Source organism: Mixophyes fleayi, chromosome 3, assembly GCF_038048845.1.
Source record: "Mixophyes fleayi isolate aMixFle1 chromosome 3, aMixFle1.hap1, whole genome shotgun sequence".
NCBI classification, from domain to species: domain Eukaryota; kingdom Metazoa; phylum Chordata; class Amphibia; order Anura; family Limnodynastidae; genus Mixophyes; species Mixophyes fleayi.
The window spans coordinates 271,965,602-271,986,382 of record NC_134404.1 but is presented as its reverse complement, the minus strand read 5'-3'; the positions used below and the strand labels follow the sequence as shown (position 1 = coordinate 271,986,382).

Sequence of the window (20,781 nt, the reverse complement as noted above, 5' to 3'; positions counted from 1 at the left end):
TCTGTGTGCCACCTTTTCTCTTCTCCTCCGTTCTCTGTGCGGCATCCATCCTCCTCCCCCCCGTTTTGTGTACTTAGCTTCTTCTCTGTTTCTGTCTTCTGCCCGTTCTTAGTCAGCTGCCTTCCATGACCCGTACTGGTCCAGGACCTGTCTAGGACCTGTACCGCACCCGCGGCACATGTGGCCAGGAAGTGTCGGTGCACTGACCATGCAGTGCACGGTGTGCACCGACTGCTCGAACCGGCCCATCTGACAATTGGCCCTTCTGCCAGAAGTGCCAGATGGCCAGTCAGGCCCTGTCCAACAAATTTAGAATTTAAAAATGCATTTTACTGTCAAGGAAACAGTAATTTATCATAAGATAAGTGAAACCGATAACTAACTACCAGGCATTGTCATGGTTGCTAGTGCTCCATCATCTACAATCCTACAAGTAAGTGCCAAGAATATTCCCAATTCAAGAAATGAAAGCTGTACATTTTAAATTTTAATCCCTTACCCTATCTTCATTCACTGAGTTTTGCTTCTTGATGTACATACATGGCAGATAACTCATAGGAAGTCGGCAGCGTGAAATAAAGATGGTATCCTGTGAATCAAAAGCAATCAAGATTTGCAAGCAAAATGTAAAAAAATGATTTTGCATAATTTTGTGGGGACAGATCATGTCAGAGTTTTTACTAGAAAGTCCTCTCATTTTCCCTCGCATCCCATAGAGCAATATGTGCGCAGCTGGACATCACGGCCAGTTGAATTCCCCCCTCTGAATTACAGAAACATGTATATTATACAAGTTCTGTGGCTATTTAAAACATAGTATACATGTTTGTTCTAATCAGCCGCAGAACATGTATAAATATTTTTTTCAGTAATTTAAGGGCGGAATTGGCATATTAAATTACATTATAGGGATAAATTAGCAAAATAAGTTTGTACAAATAGTGAATTAACTCATAAGGAGTAGTGGAAAGCGTTATTTTTTTTTACCATTGAAAGTGGAAGACCTGTATTGATTTTCCTCCTGATAAGGAACTAATACTTGTTTCATTTATCACCCCTTGTGCTATCTTGTTTCCCCCCCCTTGCATTGTCTTTTTAACTGTATGTTATGCCTTGTGTTCTCTCTTTTTACACATGTTGTTATATAACTAGGGAACTTTCTGCTTCTTGTTTCTCTTTAATAAATAAGCTCCACAACTGCTATTTTCCAGCAAGCAAAACCACAGAGATCCCATGACTGGGCCTCTGCATTTCCGGTGATACTTTCTTGCCTCTGCTATCAGCTGTTCGGTCTACATTGACAGCATTTACTGTTAAAACTTCTTTAGTTGTTGTGTCTGGAGGAGCAGGCGCAGCAATTTGCAGACACCGGGGTTCCAGGCTTGAGATCCTTGCTAGTTGAAAAGGGGTCACTTTAGGTGCCATTTTTATTTCCATGAATAAATCCTCATTGCATATCTATTATGTGTAAACTATCTGTGTTTTCTGTTTTATTTCAATAAATTGTGTTTGATTATTGTGAAGATAGCGGTTTTCTGGCCCATTTCTACCAACTTCATGCTGGCTGGCCACTTAGGGGTGCTTTACTATGCCAGAGAAGTCTACCCCAGTATCTTATAAGGTTCGTATGGTCACTCAAGCAAATGCAGTTAGAAAGAAAAACAATACATTTCTTTAAATAATGCAATCACTAGAATATTATATACACACAGTAAATAAATGCCAGACAGGTTCACCACATTTTTGTCCCTTGCAACACTAGCTTAAGGAGTTACAGTCACGTGGCTGTCCTGACTTGATGAGCCATGGATCTGCCGATGGATTTCACTGGTAGAGAATGGCAAGTCAACACCAGATCTTGCACCTTCCTGGAATCAAATCACAGAATGAACATCACCTCCCCCCTGGCTCCTTATATCTAGGGTCAAATTTACACAGTGTTTTCCCCTCCCTGGGCAAACCCCTGGGTCTCTCTTTCTTAAACATTGGTGAGTGCTGTACTAGGGGGTTGGAGGGGGAGTGAAGATTCCACAGTGGCTCTGCTGCGGTTTCCCATACAGAATGTCTCAGGCAGTCCTGTGGAGGACAATGGGTACTAATTGACGTTCCCAACCTCCAAATATCTGTTAACAGTTAACTACTCCTGATATTAACCCCTTACAGTACTTTATTGTGCCACAGGGTCCTCAGCTGTTCCATGCTTCCTGTAGAGAAAGGAGGGGGGAGAATGAATGCAACTCCATCCCCCTCACTTGTATCCTGGACACCACCTGATCCTTACCCATAACCCCCTGGCTTTACTTTAAGAACAATGAATAACAGCTTCACTGCAATAGAAACAATATACACTAAACAATATACATATTTACAATGAGCTACAATGTCCCCTTATCCACATGTAATTAGACACTGCAGTTTTACTCTGTTAAGCTGCAGAGCAAAAGCAAGGGCTATAAAAAGTACATGCTATAATCCACATTTTGTGGGAAACGAGGAACAGGCTGGTTAAGGTGTTATCAAGCTCATTTTGTCACAATTATAATATATACTTATCGCAAAGAAAGGGGCAAGGAAGGGTGCTCTGACCTTCTACTTAGCTATTCATATTTTACTGGTTCTAATGAGGCAGACCTATTACAAATCAATGAAACAATAAAGTACTGTAGGTTTTACATGTTTTACTTTAGTAAATTGTCTATACCTGTTTATAAACATTTTAGGAACCAAAGAAAACACCAATGTTAAAGGAACCCTAGACAAAGTATGTGCTATTGTTGAACCAAATGCTGAACAGTATGGTATTAACCTGTTAAGGTAAGTCTATTCAGTATAAAAACCTTGTAAGGCAACTATAATGCATATGGTTTAAAGTACATATCAAACATATATTTCTATAAGAGAAGGAGTTCATTAACATACAATTAAAAAGGGGATCCAATATTCTGTATAGTGCCAGAAGAGATTTAAAAACTACAACTAACCACACATGGTCTGATCGTTTTTTTGTTTGGATTATTATTATTCAGTGGTACGCTGTGACAATCACCTTGCATTCAACAAACAATAAAAAACCTTGTGTTCTAAAGATAATATACAGCGATAATAATAAACACTGCAGGTTGTTGAAGAACTTTTAACCAACCTGCTAAATTAAAATAATTAATATAGCTACCCCCCGATAATCCCATTCCTGTTTTAGAATGTGTTTTTCTCTATGTACAGCATCTGCTGATGAGTCTTTAAAATAAGAAGCAGGCCTGTACATAATTGTGAATCATAGGATTTAGAGACGGGTTACCTTGTTACAATAAAATACTGTCTGTTTTATAGTACAGATTCATCCAATGTCTTGACTGTATAACTGAAACAGTAATTTGTTTTTTCTCTAGTTGTATACAGGATTTTGTATCTCATAACTTGATTCTTATAAAATAATTATATTTTATACTCATGCTTTAGGGGCAGAACCCATTTTTCATTCAAGGGAACATCAAATTTTTATTTTCACGTTAATATTTACTCCGTATTTTACTGTATTGTTGACATTTGCTTAAATAAATAAAGTGTATACTTTCACCAGGTGTCAATCTTGTTAGATCTTAGTATTGTCTAAAAACACTACTCAAAACATTGTAAAATATTCTCTGCATCTGGTATGTGAATATGTGTTTTCGCCTAATTTATGGATGTTGAATTCAGTAGAAAAAACAGATTATCTCTATAACGTCACATTTATTAGATACACACAAATAATAAAAGCAGTAATAGCTATATCTGAAAAAAAGTACGATAAGTGAACATTTCAATTAATCTCTGTAGATTTAAAATATTCTCATTGTATTCATTTATAAAATATTAATAAAACTGCATAAATGCTTAAAAACGTCAGAAACTAAGCTTCAGAAACTCATAACAATCCAAATTATCCATAATGTAATTGTTAATAAAAGTTAAAGTGTAAAGTCACTTTTCTTTAGGGAAATAGGATGTTGAAGCTTTCTGTTTGTACAGTGTTTCATTGGTGTCTCTAAAAAGGAACCATCGATAGTGTCCCCTACCATTGCAGGGTTCCAACGTCCTTGTCAGAGATGCTCCATTGCCAGAATGTCTCGGTGAAAATGTTCCTCCTGTTCATCACTTACAGTACTCCGGTTGTCAGCACACAGTGGCTTAATGGTTAGCACTTCTGCCTCACTGCACCGGGGTCATGAGTTCAATTCCCGACCTTATCTGTGTGGAGTTTGTATGTTCTCCCTATGTTTGCGTGGGTTTCCTCCGGGTGCTCCGGTTTCCTCCCACACTCCAAAAACATACTGACCATGGCCTTATCTGTGAGGAGTTTGTATGTTCTCCCTGTGTTTGTGTGGGTTTCCTCCCACACTCCAAAAACATACTGGTAGGTTAATTGGCTGCTATCAAATTGACCCTAGTCTCTGTGTGTGTGTGTGTGTGTGTGTGTGTGTGTGTGTGTGTGTGTGTGTGTGTGTGTGTGTGTGTGTGTGCGTGTGTTAGGGAATTTAGACTGTAAGCTCCAATGGGGCAGGGACTGATGTGAGTGAGTTCTCTGTACAGCGCTGCGGAATTAGTGGCGCTATATAAATAGCGGCTGCTGATGATGATGTCAGAGAAAAATTCTAGATGGGAATGTTAAAAGTGTATTTTAAGTGACATTCTACAACCCATATTCTTGTAGTTGTCCAATATTTCATTCACTATGAATACGTAGTTGGCCTCTTTTCTGTTCCCTAATAATTCGCACACAGCAGCCTTGAAGGAAGACCAAGCAGCAGACTCAATTTCCATCAATTTAGCATTAAATATTCCATCCATAAGCAGTTTGCTTATTTGGGGGCCTACAAATATGGCTTCTTTTAGCTTTGCTTTGCTTAACTTTAGAAACCGTCCCTTCAGATAACTGAAAGCCTTGCCTTCTTTATCCAGAGCTTTCACAAAATATTTCATAAGGCCCAACTTAATGTGAACTGAAGGTAAAATGACTTTACGCGGCTCAACCAATGGAGTGTACTTGATGTTTTTCTCTCCAGCAACATAGGTTTATCTCTCTGGACACTTCTTTGTGATATAGTGATTTTTAGTCTCTGCTGTCCCATGAACACAGAAAACAGCAGTACTTTGTAAATCTGCCTTGCAAACCTAACAGCAGTAGAACTACCTTTAAGTCACAACAAATATTCCATCCTGCAACACAGTCATACTTTCATAAGGTTCTTTCATGTTCACTACATGGGCCAGAGGCACTGAGGGGAGTTTGTTCCTATTATGGAGTAACACTGCTTTCAGACTACTCTTCAAGAAATCAATAAACAGTCGCCACTCACTAATATTGTGCTGAACACCAAACGCAATCATTAAACCGTTAACATTAGTACACAGATTCGTGGAATTTTTCAAAAAATGTAGCCAAAGAAAATGTTATTGTTCTAAAGCTTGAAATCATCCTACCTTGAGCTAGAAGGTTCCACTGTTGCATCCTAGAAGCCGAAATTTCTGTTTGTTGTTGCTTTCATCTGATGTGCCTGATTCACTGGTACACACAGGAGATAAAGAAGCAGGCAGCTCTTCACCATGAGGCACAGGTTTTACTACTACGGGATATTTAGATTTACAAACACACAAATTTTAGCAGCTTCCATTACTTTGCAAGCAGTACAAAAAATGTACTCACGAAGATATGAAATAACAAAATAACAAACACAAGAAAAGAATACTATTGGTTTAAATTGGAAAAATGAAAACAAAGGTAAAAATCACCACTTGCACTCGTCACTGCCAGTGAGGGCCACATATATTCCTATGGTGAACAGCTATTAGTCAGAGTTCTGGGACACAGAGATGGAGGCTCTGTCACGAAGCAGCCCACTGTGAGAACACCCCCCGGTTACTGATGGTCATGGTACTGTCCGGGGAGCTTCCTGCTTACTTCCCCCTCATGTCAGATGCAAAATGGCTGTTAAGTAGTGATTTTTTTTTACTTATATTAATTTATTTTTCAACACTAGATTTCTTTTATCTTTTTAGAAGTAAAGTATATCTCAAATAGATTTTTTCTCTATGCTGTATTGGATATCAGTTTGTAACATTCACAATATTAAAATGCAGAGAAATAAACCGTTGACAACATTTAAGATATTTGGCATGGTAGTCCTTCCAGAGTCTATTTGCTGCACTGCACAGAAGAGAAACTGCAGATGTATTTTGAGTTTAGTGTATCTAATACTTACCCCTGCTTACACTTGGGCCAAGGGCACTAAAATGTAAGGTCAGTACAGTAGAAGCATGGAGACGTAAGTTAACCATTCCCCTTAGAGAGGCATTTAAATTTGACTTATGTGTATCTTTAAGCTAGGCGCTTTAGAAGGTTTTTCTTTGTGCTGTTGAAAATTTCAACTATACTGTAACTTGCATCAACTTGAAAATTGAAAATGTTTCATGAAGTTTTAATTCTTCAGAAGCATAGCAATAGCAGAGTTTAACAGGTAATTAAATTAGCAAAAAGTCATCATGCAAGTTGGCTGATGAAATGAACTGAACTCAAAGCAGTTTCTACTAACTTCTTATACTAAAATAACGAATCTGCCTATGCAATACTAAAAACTATCTCTAGAATGTCATCTTTACTAGCGTTAAGCAATAATCTGTAAAAATTAATCATCTTTGTTAACCTTGTAAGAGTTTGATTTCCTAGCACTGTTTTATCTTTCAGTTCAATGGACTATTTGTTTCACTTATTTAACTCTCTAAAGAAACTGCTCAGGTGTCTCCTTCTCTAAATAGCTTACAAATACAAAATGGTAAAAACCTTCTCATGACCTCCTACTTACAGACATTCTGCTGATTTAATAAAAAGTAGAATAAAACATAACAATGAAGTATCCAAACACAAAATTGAGGTTTGTCATCTCATTGGCCTGGTACACGTTTCCAAGTCAATTATGATGAGGTCATATCTTTGCACCAGATGTATCTATAAGCTAAATTTAAAGCTGCATGGAGATTAACATACGTGAAATTTAAAAGACAGCTGCAGAACAGTTTGCGCATTTTCGTGTGTACGCAATCATTGCAATTTTATGTATAATTGTAAATCAGGTTATCTCTAATTATGTTTTAACTTCATGTTTGCTGAGGAAATGCAAAATGTACAGTAATTGAATCATTAACTTTTTAGGTACATGTTTAAACACAGTCCTTCTTCACAAGAATATTCCTGCTATGGAGATGAGCGTTACAGGATTACGTTTGCTGATTATACCGTTACCTATGGTGATCAACCTGTAAATTCTTGGTTTGTGGTTTTCAGGTAAAATATACTGATAAAGCGTAAACGGGGCAGGGAAGAGGCAGACTCAGAGGAGGTAGCAGTATAGAGAACAGCTATTTCACCTTTCTATAGAAGCACATATAAGGCACATATAAGACCCATTTATGACCACCCACTTCCCCCACTGCTTCCACTGTGATCTTTGGCTGTAATACTCAGATACAGCTTTTCGAAGCACTCTAATTATGGTCTCTGAGCTGATAAAGGTCTTTACTACTATTGACTGATAGCAGTTATGTTTCCTCTTTCCACACCGCAATTCAGCACAGGATAAAAGGCGCAGACTAGAAGGGGGAAGAAGGGTAATCTTTTCATTGTACTTTTGGCCACCAGTGTGCTATACCATGCTGGTCTAATATGTGGGGGTCACTGTTGGGTTTAGTGTGTCAAATGCCAAAACAACTTGTCCCTCAACTGTGTGTAACATTAAGATACATATTATAAAAGTATTTTTTAATAAATCTTTTACTTTCTTTAGGGAAATATTCCATGTTCCTGAAGATATGTTTATAGTACCAAAAATGTATACAAGCATTCCAGTCTGCGCACTCCATGTCATCAATAATGATACCCTGGAGAAAATACCCTGGGTGTTTAACAAAGTGGCACCCCATATTTACACCAAAAACAAGGTGAGTGGCAGTTAACAAATTGCACCAACACTATCAGTGTACATTAACATTTTATGATTTAATAGAACAGTTTAAAGTAAAATGGTGAATCATACTTGCTGTTTGTTCCAGACATGCTAGCTTTTTCATATGTTTACCTTTTTAGTCTGTCACCTCTCTTTCCTGCTGCCATATACAACAGCATTCTAGTGGTTTAAAAACATAAATTGTTATTGTGTTTTGGGAGAGGAGGGAAACAAAACAAAAACACAAAAGGAATAATAAAAATAATTAACACACAGACATTTAGGCAAAGTCCTGTCTATGGACAAATGGGGGCACAATGCATTTAGTCTTAAAGAAAAAATATGTAACATTCATTTAACCTGTCTTATAAAAATCATGTTAATTAAAATATCTTGCTACATATACCCTCATTAACACCATTTGTGCACATTTAGTCCATAGATGTAATTTTTTTCACTACAAAATTAGATTAATCTCTTCAATAATTTGATGGCTAGAAGTGACTGCAAATTCCCAGAAACTAACATTTAAAGACAATCTTGCTCTAAAGCTGTTTGACCTACATTAGTGATGTGCTGTACCTGTACAGTATACTTAATTCACCTGTCTTTTTCACATTTCCAGAAAACTCTTATGTTCATGATATTGCAGTTCTGTTTTTATTTTTATTTTGTTTACATTTTGAGATATGATTATTATGAATGTCTATTCATTAGACTAATGCCAATATTCATCGTTACCCACAAAATGAAACCATAAAAATAGGCATCATATATATATTCCTTTATGCTAAGTGCACTTGAACAAAAACATATGATCAGGTAACAGTTCTTTTAAACACTTATTTTCAGAGTCAAGTCATTTAGCACTTCTGAATAAAGTACAGTGTTTTAATACATTGTCAGATAAGATAAGATAATATAAGATAAGATAAGGTTGTATTTAGTTGTTGAATTGGAAATTTAGAAGCGGCGGTATGGTAAAAATGTAAGTGAGTGGAATTTGATAGTTTTACAATCAAAGCAGTAGGAGAAGTGACTGTATGTCATACCACCATATACCAGCCCACTTTGACCACTGGTTATATTTACAAAGCACAGTACATACCTCCCTGTTTTTATGTTTGTATTATCCCAGCCAAAGAAACATGGCACTGAGAATTTCTTTTACAGCATAAAGTATTCAATGTTAGACCTCATATGCGCAGCATCAATTCTGTGTGTTGCACTACTTTGTTCAATGATAGTACATGCACAACAACAGGTCAAAAACCATTGACCCTATGTGCAAAACAAATACCAGGGGGTATAGGGTGGGGGCATTCATAAATACAGGTCCATCTTTAACTACAAAATGTTGCTGTAAACTATAGCAACCAATCACATTTTATGTTACTGCATTCTAGAAACAGTTTAATTTAAGCAAGCACTTAAGCTGGCACTTTATTAAGAAATATTAATGAACAATTGCTTTGATTTGCAGCACTTCTTTTGCACAATTTCCTTATACAGTATGAATTCTCTAGAATTTAGAAATTAGGAATTTAAAGATCGTATAGAATTATTTCATGAATATCCAATAAATGAGCTTCTGGCGCAGGGATTCTATGAGTGGAAAACAAAAACTCACAAAGCACATGTATGATACTAGCTTAAGTACATTAGTTGGTTTGTGTAAAGCTTCTCAACTTATTGTACGTGTACCACAAGAGCTATCTTAGATAGATTCAAGGGGCACTTCAGTCTGTTAAATATAACAAAGTAACATTTATTAGTAAAGAATAAAATATATATGTACTAATGAGAAGGGATATTTTAAAACATTTAAGGTTTGGATTGATATAGAGAATAGAGAATAGACTTCTCCCGCGCCGCTCCCCTCCATTGGAACAAGCTCCCCCGCTCCATCAGAACTTCCCCTAATCTGTCTTCTTTCAAACGAACATAAAAACCCACCTTTTCCTTAAAGCCTTCCAGTCTCATGCCTAAACTCCCACCGGTCGGCTACCTCTCTTTCTCATCCCTTCTTCCCTTCTCCCCCTTCCTCGACTCCGTCTCCGTTTCTCCCGTCTCTCCGTCTCATCCATGTGTCTGTCTGTCTTCCCCTCCCTTTAGATTGTTCGCTCCTTTGAGCAGGGCTCTCCTACCTCCTGTTTCCATTACTTTTAACTGCGCTCTCCTGCTACTCTGCTCACCTCCTCTCGGTCCCTCTGCCCTCTGTCTCCTCTCGCTTCTCTCCGCTCCCCTCAGTGACTCTCAACCTGTCATCTGTACCCACCCTCTTGGGCCATAGTTACCTGCCTATACTCACTTTTTCCCTCCCTCCCTCTCTTTCATGCTGTGCCTGAGCCCCCAGAGTTATAGTGCTTACTGTTACTTGTACTGTGCTGTTTCACCTTGTACTGTGCCATTGTTTGTCCTTGTACGGTGCTACGGATACTTTGTGGCGCCCTATAAATAAAAATTAATAATAATAATAATATACATTTATTCAGACTGAATACATTAACACACATTACGGGGTGCTTAGTGTAAACAAACACCTCACTTGTAGTTAATGTTAAAAAAATGGTTGAGAAATTTTGATATAAAGCACAGGCTTTTAACTTGGTTAAAAGGTGGACCGCCTTGCTATTATGATAGGCCTCAGGGATCGTCTTTGCAAACTTATTAATGCACTAATTAGGAATGCTAATTATATTTTACTCCTAACCATTCTGCATATTAACAATGATATTGCTTGCTTGTAGACACTGGTTCATTTTTTCTACAGACTTATATGAGTGACACAATTCTCAGTATATCTATTTACTTTTTGTTTATACATCTCATATTGCAGAAGGGATATACATTTATGGCTGAAGCTCATACTGGTGAATTTGCTGTGGCATCTGGAAAATGGAGACTAAGACTCATCGGAGCCCGTAACCCGTTGCCTTATCTCTCACGTGACACTGTAAACAATGCCTTCTCTGCCAGAGAAATTAGAGACTATTACATACCCAACAACAAAGACCTGATATTTAGGTAAATAGAAGCATAATTTGTATTTTGCCAATTATTACACTAAAGAGCTGAAAATAACGTAAGAGGGAAGTGTCCCTTCTATCCTTAATTGGCAGAGTGTGTTTATACTTTGGGACACAATGTAATAGAAACCAGTCTTTAGTTTAATGATGGGAAAGGTGCAGGATAAATTCTTAAATGTTATTAACACATTTATTAAAAAAATGCTTCCATGTTTAGTAAACAATCATGCAAACAGCTCTATTTTATGTACAGTACAAAAATCACTGTATAGTTTAATAATCTGGGGCCTGATTCATTAAGGATCTTAACTTAAGAAGCTTCTTATTTCAGTCTCCTGGACGAAACCATGTTACAATGCAAGGGGTGCAAATTAGTATTCTGTTTTGCACATAAGTTAAATACTGACTGTTTTTTCATGTAGCACACAAATACTTGATAACTTATTTGTAAACTGAAATTTAAAGTTGATATTTGTGTGCTACATGAAAAAACAGTCAGTATTTAACTTATGTGCAAAACAGAAAACTAGTTTGCACCCCTAGCATTGTAACATGATTTTGTCCAGGAGACTGAAATAAGAAGTTTCACAAGTTAAGATCCTTAATGAATCAGGCCCCTGATTCTTTGTAGAACATGAGTCTTTGAATCCTCTAATCCTTGTGTCCTCCTCCTCTTGTTACCTTTGCCTTAGGCACCCCAACATCATTTTTACACCTCAACACTAGGCACCTGCCCTTGGTCTCATCTTCTCACTTGTCTTCGCATCCTGCAGGCACTGCTTCTGTTAGTTGCACCCACACTCCTGGACACAGGTTTAGCTTGCTTTAGTTCACACCCCACATCTCCTCCTTCCATTTTCTAGCTTCTAAGTGTTCTGGAATTGAGTTGTACTTCTTTGCCCGATGTACCTGCTCTCAGCTGGGTTGATAATTTAACTGCACTTTGTTTTTGTTTTGCCCTTTATGCCGCGTTCTGCTTCATCCTATTCCCCCTTTTTGGCCCTGTGGAAATTTGTGGCGCCATATAAATAAAAGATAATAATAATAAATCTCTTGTGTGAATCTGTCAGTAATCTTTCAGTCTGTGCTGCTTTCCTGACATAATGATTTCTTTGTTCTGCTCTTGTGATAAAGGTACACAGTAAAATCATCAATAGAACACATTGCAACTGTTCAAGTACAAACCTCTAAGTTAGATGTCTTCATCAAGATACAGATTTTTCATAACAATGAAGAAGTTGTAAGTGCTATTGGCAAATGTCAAGCAGTAATTCCAGCATTTTGCTTTCTGCCCAATGAAAGGCCTATAAGTGCTCACTGTGAGTATTTTTACTGTATTTTACTTTAATGTACAATATATTAATTTACATGTTTGTTTTGCTTATTTACTTGGGATTTATTTTGAGCACAGACATTGGAACACAAAAAAGACATGGCCCCAAGACAAATACCAAAATCAAAGGGAGCAAGGTTTACTACTGTCCAAAGTGGAAATGTTCACACAGTGCAGTGTTATTCATATTCTTGCCTCTGAATTGTGCCAATAATAACTGAATTTATTTTCCTGAAATAATAAGGTTAATGTAGTTAGCTACAATCCTGGCACCTTTAGTAAGTGTAAATTTGTTAATTAGCGTATACCATAGATACATTTGACAATCTATTTATTCTTTTCTATTTAATGCTTGGTGGGGGGTGGGTAGTATACCAAAATATGCAGGGCTCATTATAAAAAGGTGCATAACATAACACCAAATTTTGGGTCTAAAAAAAAGGTGCAAGCGCTACTTACCTCAATGAAGAAGTCGGCACCTGGTGTGAGAGAGGAGTCCCTGCTAATCGGAACAGCGTGTCCCGGCTGGCTGTGTTGAACAGCCTGTCCCCGCTGGCTGTGTTAAACAGCTTGTCCCCGCTGGCTGTGTTGAACAGCGTGTCCCCGCTGGCTGAATGGAGCAGCTTGTCCCCGCTGGCTGTGTTGAACAGCGTGTCCCCGCTGGCTGTGTTGAACAGCTTGTCCCCGCTGGCTGTGTTGAACAGCATGTCCCCGCTGGCTGAATAGAACAGCTTGTCCCCGCTGGCTGTGTTGAACAGCTTGTCCCCGCTGGCTGTGTTGAACAGCGTGTCCCCGCTGGATGTGTTGAACAGCTTGTCCCCGCTGGCTGTGTTGAACAGCGTGTCCCCGCTGGCTGAATCGAACAGCTTGCCCCCGCTGGCTGTGTTGAACAGCGTGTCCCCGCTGGCTGAATGGAACAGCTTGCCCCCGCTGGCTGTGTTGAACAGCGTGTCCCCGCTGGCTGAATGGAACAGCGTGTCCCCGCTGGCTGTGTTGAACAGCTTGTCCCCGCTGGCTGTGTTGAACAGCATGTCCCCGCTGGCTGAATAGAACAGCTTGTCCCCGCTGGCTGTGTTGAACAGCTTGTCCCCGCTGGCTGAATAGAACAGCTTGTCCCCGCTGGCTGTGTTGAACAGCTTGTCCCCGCTGGCTGTGTTGAACAGCGTGTCCCCGCTGGATGTGTTGAACAGCTTGTCCCCGCTGGCTGTGTTGAACAGCGTGTCCCCGCTGGCTGAATGGAACAGCTTGCCCCCGCTGGCTGTGTTGAACAGCGTGTCCCCGCTGGCTGAATGGAACAGCTTGCCCCCGCTGGCTGTGTTGAACAGCGTGTTCCCGCTGGCTGAATGGAACAGCTTGTCCCCGCTGGCTGTGTTAAACAGCTTGTCCCCGCTGGCTGAATGGAACAGCGTGTCCCCGCTGGCTGAATGGAACAGCGTGTCCCCACTGATTGGCAAAAGGACCTTAAGGTCCTTCTGGCGCTTCCCACAGTCTCGGAGCTGTCAGTCTTTATGTACCGTAATACATCTTTTTTTTAATTTTGGGCCCCAAAATTTAGGTGCGTCTTATACTTGGGGAAATACGGTAAGTGCCCTGCAATTTGACCAGTGGTGACACTTTTTCACTAGACCCCAATATTTGTGTTTAATTTTACTTTGATCAAACATGCTGCACACATTCAAAAATGTAAATCTACATAGCTTTTTTTACAGTTAATAAAATCTAATTAGAGTAGCTCACCACATAACTTGAAAGGAACATTAGCTGCAGGGAAATTGGAACATAATGCAATTTTTTGTTTCTACTATATATGACAAAGTAGTGTGTTAAGTGTGTGAGTTTGTGAGTAAGGTGTGTATACCTTTGCCCATTGCATTGCTTAACATCTCTGGCCTTATATTACCTCTGCCCTATTTCTTTCACCTGTCATGTGATAACATTGGTGTTATACATATATTGCTTTATTTATTTTTATAGCGTTTTAACAGTATAAGTAAAACCCTTGTCAAATTATTTCTGTTTTAGGCTAAATTTCATATCTTTATGACATTTAGCACATTTTCCTTATCATTTCCTGTGACACAACCATGTTTTTATCATGAATCACAAATGTAATCACTGACCTAATAGAATTGTTACAGCTCTGAAGTATACTGATGATGTCAAGAGACAGTTTGCATTCATTATAGATTAGTGATGACATACTAATGCCCATGTCAAACAGGTGTATAGACATACTTTAGCAGTAGAAGTGTGTTTAAGGTGCATTTTTTAATTATGCCTCCAATATGTCTCTACCTTTTGCCTTACCTAACAATTAAACATTGGAAAAACAAATCACAGCAGAAAAGAACACATTGATCCATAATTTTCCTGTGTCCTTGGTGCTTTAGTGTGTGTGGTCCCCTGATTTATTGAGTCATTTTACTTTAATGGTCCCCATCGAAGATCTATCACCCTTTCTTTAAGAAAATAGCTTATGTTACAACACAAAGCTGAACTTAATACAGCTGGATTAATGTGCTTACTGCCTAACATGCTGTCTAATTAATGCTGAAGTGGTAAAGAAAAGGAGTAACATGGATTTGTTAGTTGTTTTCATGGAGTGTCCTTAGAATGGGCTTGTGTGTTCCACTTTACCAAATTATCAGGAACATAATCAGCAAGTAGTAATGCATGCATTAACTATTAGTTTTTAAATGTACTATTGTTCTGAGACATTAACTAATAAGGTTTACTTCATCACATTTAACAGCAAGTAAAAGTCAAGTGTTTTTAAATGGGACAAAGAAAGGAAGAAATGGTTCTGGCAGCAGTCAGAAAAATAATAAGACCTCTTCAAGACCTGACAGTAAATCTGAAACACAACATTCTGGAGAGAACGAAAACACGGAAGAGAAAGCATCAACTCCCCAGCTGGTGAGACTGTTTTGGTAGTTGTTTACCCGACTTCTGATTTCTGTACCTTTGTTGAAGGCCAGCGCTTTAAATTATACATTTCTTTGTTGAAACGCGACTCTGTAAACTCTATGGAGCGTGTGTCATGATTGCATACACACTACATGATTGGTCAGGGGTTGCTTGGAAAATATTAAACAGTACGACCAACCAAGTGAAACGATGATCAGCACTTTGGGACCACTTTAGATCATCATGTCACTATACCCACTCACACGATATCTGACCAAATGGTTGGATGTCAGCTGATTGGAGGTTTTCCGTGCAATCATCGGGCCAGTGTGTACCTAGCCTAAGAGTCTTATTCAATATGTATGTATGTATTTAATTTAACCCCAAAGATCTTTGGATAACCTTGGTCAACCAACATGAAGAAGATACACCATCTTGAAATAAGGGCTTTTGTCTTCCTAGGACACCAGAAAACTAACTGAGAGAGAAGCTATATTAGGTCCTCTCCTGAACAATCTCTATTAATGGGCCCCTTATCCTTTTGAGCTCAGGGCATATGCCCTTGCGCATGTCCTTATAAATGTCGTAATGAAGAAGCTTTCTGATTTCACCTCTGTTACCTTTACTTGCACAAATGGCATACTATTTTGCAGCTGTAGTTCTGGAATCATATGACCATCTAACAGATCATTTATGCATTGGTTTTGCTTACACATTATTATGTCTTATTAGAATCCTTATTTAATCAGTATTTTGAAATCAGACAACATAGAAAATGCATGATGCCCCCTTGTTAGGCTAGCTTGCTAAGGCATTCTTTTTCTGACTGAGAGAAAGGTAATGGGAACCCAATATCAAACTAGTACTATAATTAATTAATTGTCCTTTTAGAAAATTATCCAAAAACACACATATATCATAATACAAAATTAATTGAAAGCACCACAGAAAATATAGGTAGATACATTTAATATATAAAAAATATACCTAGTTTTGATCAAGAAATATATTCATTTTGTACTGTCTAATGATTTATCTGTAACATTTAAAGCAAATGCAATGTCTGATCATAAAAGTAATTTTCTTTTTTCACATGTTTTTAAAGCTTTTAGAGTTTGGCTGATAGCCAGCAGTAACAAATCATTTTAGAAAGAATGAGATCAATATAGTATAGAAATAGACAGATTAGCATAGCTTTGCCTTGAAAAGACTTTGAAATCAAGACTTTAGCAGGTTCACGTTATAATTGCAGTTTGGGGACCTTTTCATTGACCTTTTTTATACTTCACTTGCCTGCTGTTTCAAACATTCTAATATCATTTTGCTCTTTTATGTTTTTGCCAGTAGAAACAATATTAGGCAGTTAATTAAAATTCAACGGATTTCATGTTTATTATTGATTTGCAATCACACTGTTGAAGAAACTTTGTGGATGCGGTAATGGTTAATGTAATTTAATATGAATCTTAAAATGATTTGACATAATTTGAATCAGCCTCAAGACCACGCTTGATAGAAGGGAATCTTTCTTGTCTCTAATGACCATGATGTTCTTTTTAAATGTGTTTCATTGAAAATCCACAAAAAATAGTCCTAATGGTTTGACAGTATCATCAGTTCTTTCATTAGTAATCATACAAATGATAAACTGTGTACAAAGGTTTAATTATGTGAAGTACATTTTGAATTGGTAGGGAAACAATCAGTCATTAAATTCAACGTCCAACACATCAGGGTAATTGGGAGCCTACACAAGTGAAGGGGAGTTATGCTTTAGAACATGTTGTCAGTGCTATAGCAAAAACATTTCAAGTTAATGTTTTTCACTATGATTTTATTCATTTGGAATTGTGGCATATTCAAGTCCACATTGTTTCCCTGCATTTGGTGAAAAAGTTGGTCCAAATAAACTCACCTGGATCAAACATTTTTTTTAAGCCACACCCCTATCCTGATGAGCTACTTTCCTTTTGGGATCCAAAAATCTGTACACAACAATAGGATTAGTTACAGGTATTTTTGTTTTTAAAGACGAACTAGGTCCCACTTTTTGACATCCCTTGATCCATTGAGGTATGTAGCTGAGCTCAAGCTACTTAATCAACTCCCCCCCCTCCCCTTGTCCCCATAAAATTACTCCTGCACCCATCACCCCCTAATGTGTTTCTTTGGTGAGAACTTCTGCTGGGATAATATTGTTACTCCATCAGCATGCAAGTGCACATTAGACTGACCAGATTGGAATGACCACTTCTCTTCTGGTCTTTATACTGAAGAAAGGTAGCTGGGATCATGACTGCTACATTGTAGGACATTCACGTTTGGCTGTTCAGCTAAAGATGGGTACCTTTTTGCCTCGGGGTAACAATTTTACCTAAGCAGTGCCTCTCACTGAAGCGTTGAACAATGGCTGGGAGAAGGACAGGCAGGGCAGGTGCAAGGTTTCTCAGTATCCTAGCAAAGCTTCAGCCTACCGCCTCTCCTCTCTCCAATTCCCACTTCCTGGCCTCTCACATAGTTGACATTTGTAAATTGAAAATAGTAACTCTTACTTCCTCTTGGCTGACTGGTAAAGCTGCAGTCCTGATGCACTGATGTCCAAATGTACTGATGTCTGATGCTGAATACTATCCAGGCTTTCTCAGGAGCAAACACAGGATATCTAAAGTGGAGGCTCTAATTGTCAAATTTTAGAACAAAAAAAAAAATCACTCACCTGTTACACACTGACATGTCCCACGCTGCCCACCAGCTTTTCTCACACATGCCACCTGTACCCATCAGCTGTTGTCACACATGCCTCCCTTCTACCAGCTTTTCTCACATGCCCCATGCCCACTAGCTTTTCTTACATATGCACCCCTGCCATATGCACCCCTGCCATAGCTACTTTCACGTGTCCCCCTGCCCACCAGCTTTTCTCAAACTTGCCTCCCTAACAAACAGCTTTTTCTCATATGCCCTCTTGCCCATAGAAATGTAATAAAGAAAGAGCTTAATGCTGTATGTATGTCATTTAGACTACCTTTGTTTATGTGTGAATGCATTCTGCACATTTAAATTAATTATACTAAAAAACAGCAATAGAGGAGAGCCAAATAGTGTGCAAATACTAATAAAATAAATGCTTGCTCAAACCTAAATTCCTTTAAATTAATAGTATGTAACTTGTGGGGAATTCTGAACGTAGCCCTCCCCTTTCCCTTCCCCCATCTTCTCCATCCGGTTCTCTCCACGTTTTCTGCAGCCCCCTCTCTCCACATTTTCTCCAGCCCTCTCTCTCCACATTTTCTGAGAACATGCAAGGCACACAGGCCCTTGTTGTAATCAAACCCATGGTTCCAGGGCCGATGCTCCCCTGCAAAAAATAATGTTGCAACCTCCTCTTTTATAATTTTTTTGTCATTTAATAATGCCTTTTCTTTTAATACAAATCATATAATACTCTTTACTAAAGAGAGTATACAAATAATACATTAAACAGCAAACATGAATTGCTAAATGAATAATATAAATGAAGAATATGTATTCTTTGTAATAAGATTTAACATTTTTGGCAAATTATTTTGGTTGTGCCCCCTCCTTTATCTCACTGTGCACCCTCTTCATTACACTGTGCCCCCTTTTGATCCCACTGTGCCTCTCCATCATCATACTGTGCACCTTTATCACACTGTGCCCTCTCCTCCATTCTCATCCACACTGCTGCCCCCTTCTTCATCAACATTGCTGTCCCCCTCTTTCATCAACATTGTTGTCTCTCTTGTTTTTCCACATACTGTCCCCCTCCTTCTTGAACATTACTGTCCCCCTCCTTCTTGAACATTACTGTCCCCTCCTTCTTGAACATTACTGTCCCCGTCCTTCTTGAACATTAATGCCCTCCTCCTTTTTCCACATACTGCCCCCCTACTTTTTCCACATACTGTCCTCCTCCTTTCTCCACATTATTGTCCCCCTCCTTCTTAAACATTACTGTCCTCCTCCTTTTTCCACATTACTGCCCCCCTCCGTTATTTACTTACCTTTTTCTGACCTTCTTTCCTTCTCTTCTCTTTTCTTCTCTTCTCTTCTTCTGTCTTCTTCTCTTCCCGCTGTCTCAGTGTGCGGCTACTCTCTGCGCCGCTCTTCAAGCCAGTGTCGGGATGTGATGACATCACGTCCGACACTGCCAGTGAGAAGAGAGCAGAGGGGAGGAGGAGGAGGGCGCTGGGTGCCGCCGTTTTTCTTTCTATTTTTTTTTCTACTGTGCTGGCAGACAAGCGGGGACGGCAGGCAGTGGGGAGCGCCCTCAGTCTTGGTGCGCCACCATGCTTACTCCGCTTACTGCGTTCCGCCCGCCCTGCATGGTTCCTGTGCTACGTTGCAGCAATGCTAATCAATTTACCACCTTTTGTAAATCCATTGTATGCATGTCCATAACTATAAATCACCTTAAAGGTCTCTATATGAAAATGTCTATGTACCTGTATAGGTAGGGCTAGATTAAACATTTTAAATAATGTACGTGATAAAAATGGTGTATGTGTTTTACAAAAAATTTTTTTTATAATTGTGCAGGTACACAAGTATGTTATACAAGCTACTGTGTTACACAACAGCTGGGTGCTTACAGAGAGCCAGGCAGCCTTTGTTCAAAGTCTAAAGGAAATGGAAAAACAACAAATGAGAGGTAATTTTACATAGTTATTTTTGATGTATGCTGTTGGAGCTATCTAGTTTATCAGAAGCAAGTCTAATAAACCAGCGATTTTTACTAAACCTCTGATGGGATAGGTGTATGGAAATCATCAATCCTCCAAACCGCAAGATAATACATCGGGCGTTTTGGAGATGCAAATCATCAGTGATTTAAGGCAATTTGCAGTGATTTTTAATCAACAGAAACATTGTAGCTTAATACATGTACCCCATAGAGTTGGAAGTCGTATGACAGCTTCCTGGCACAATAGGAGCAGCAGTGGATGAGCGCAAATCTTGTAAACTGTGGAAGATTGAGGGATAAAGTCAGTCTAGTAGTCAAATGTAAGAGACACCTGACAATTTCAGGATACTTGTATAGCAAGTTGTGCTGCATCTGGGCCAGTTGTATAATAGTGCTACATCTAATGCAACATATAAAAAAGCAAGTACTTACTAAACCAGGGGTCGGCAACCCCCGGCACGCGTGACGGGGGTGGCACGCCGCCCCCTGAGTCCTGGCACGCCGGCCGCCCGACTGTTCTAAATGACAGCCGGAGAAGAGGCGAACTGCTGCGCAAGCGCAGCAGTTCAGCTCTTCTCCGGCTGTCATTCCTTCCCCGACACTGAACTGCTGCACAAGCGCAACAGTGCAGCACTTCTCCGGCTGTCATTTTAAAAATGACAGCCGGAGAAGAGCTGAACTGCTGCGCTTGCGCAGCAGTTCAGCTCTTCTCCGGCTGTCATTTAGAACAGTCGGGCGGCCGGCGTGCCAGGACTCAGGGGGCGGCGTCCCGGGGGTTGCCGACCCCTGGTTTAGTAAGTGCTTGCTTTTTTATATGTTGCATTAGAT

At 39.1% G+C, this 20,781-nt stretch overlaps 1 protein-coding gene across 1 annotated transcript in view; it reads left to right on the top strand.

The window, feature by feature from the left end:
* The window catches only part of ADGB (androglobin), a 259,425-nt gene that overhangs the window by 203,285 nt on the left and 35,359 nt on the right, over positions 1–20,781 (top strand). The window contains exons 24-30 of the mRNA XM_075203593.1: positions 2,721–2,814; positions 7,190–7,321; positions 7,821–7,974; positions 10,819–11,006; positions 12,143–12,327; positions 15,094–15,257; positions 19,809–19,920. Coding sequence (XP_075059694.1) covers positions 2,721–2,814; positions 7,190–7,321; positions 7,821–7,974; positions 10,819–11,006; positions 12,143–12,327; positions 15,094–15,257; positions 19,809–19,920 — 1,029 coding nt within the window. The remainder of the gene's footprint in view (positions 1–2,720; positions 2,815–7,189; positions 7,322–7,820; positions 7,975–10,818; positions 11,007–12,142; positions 12,328–15,093; positions 15,258–19,808; positions 19,921–20,781) is intronic.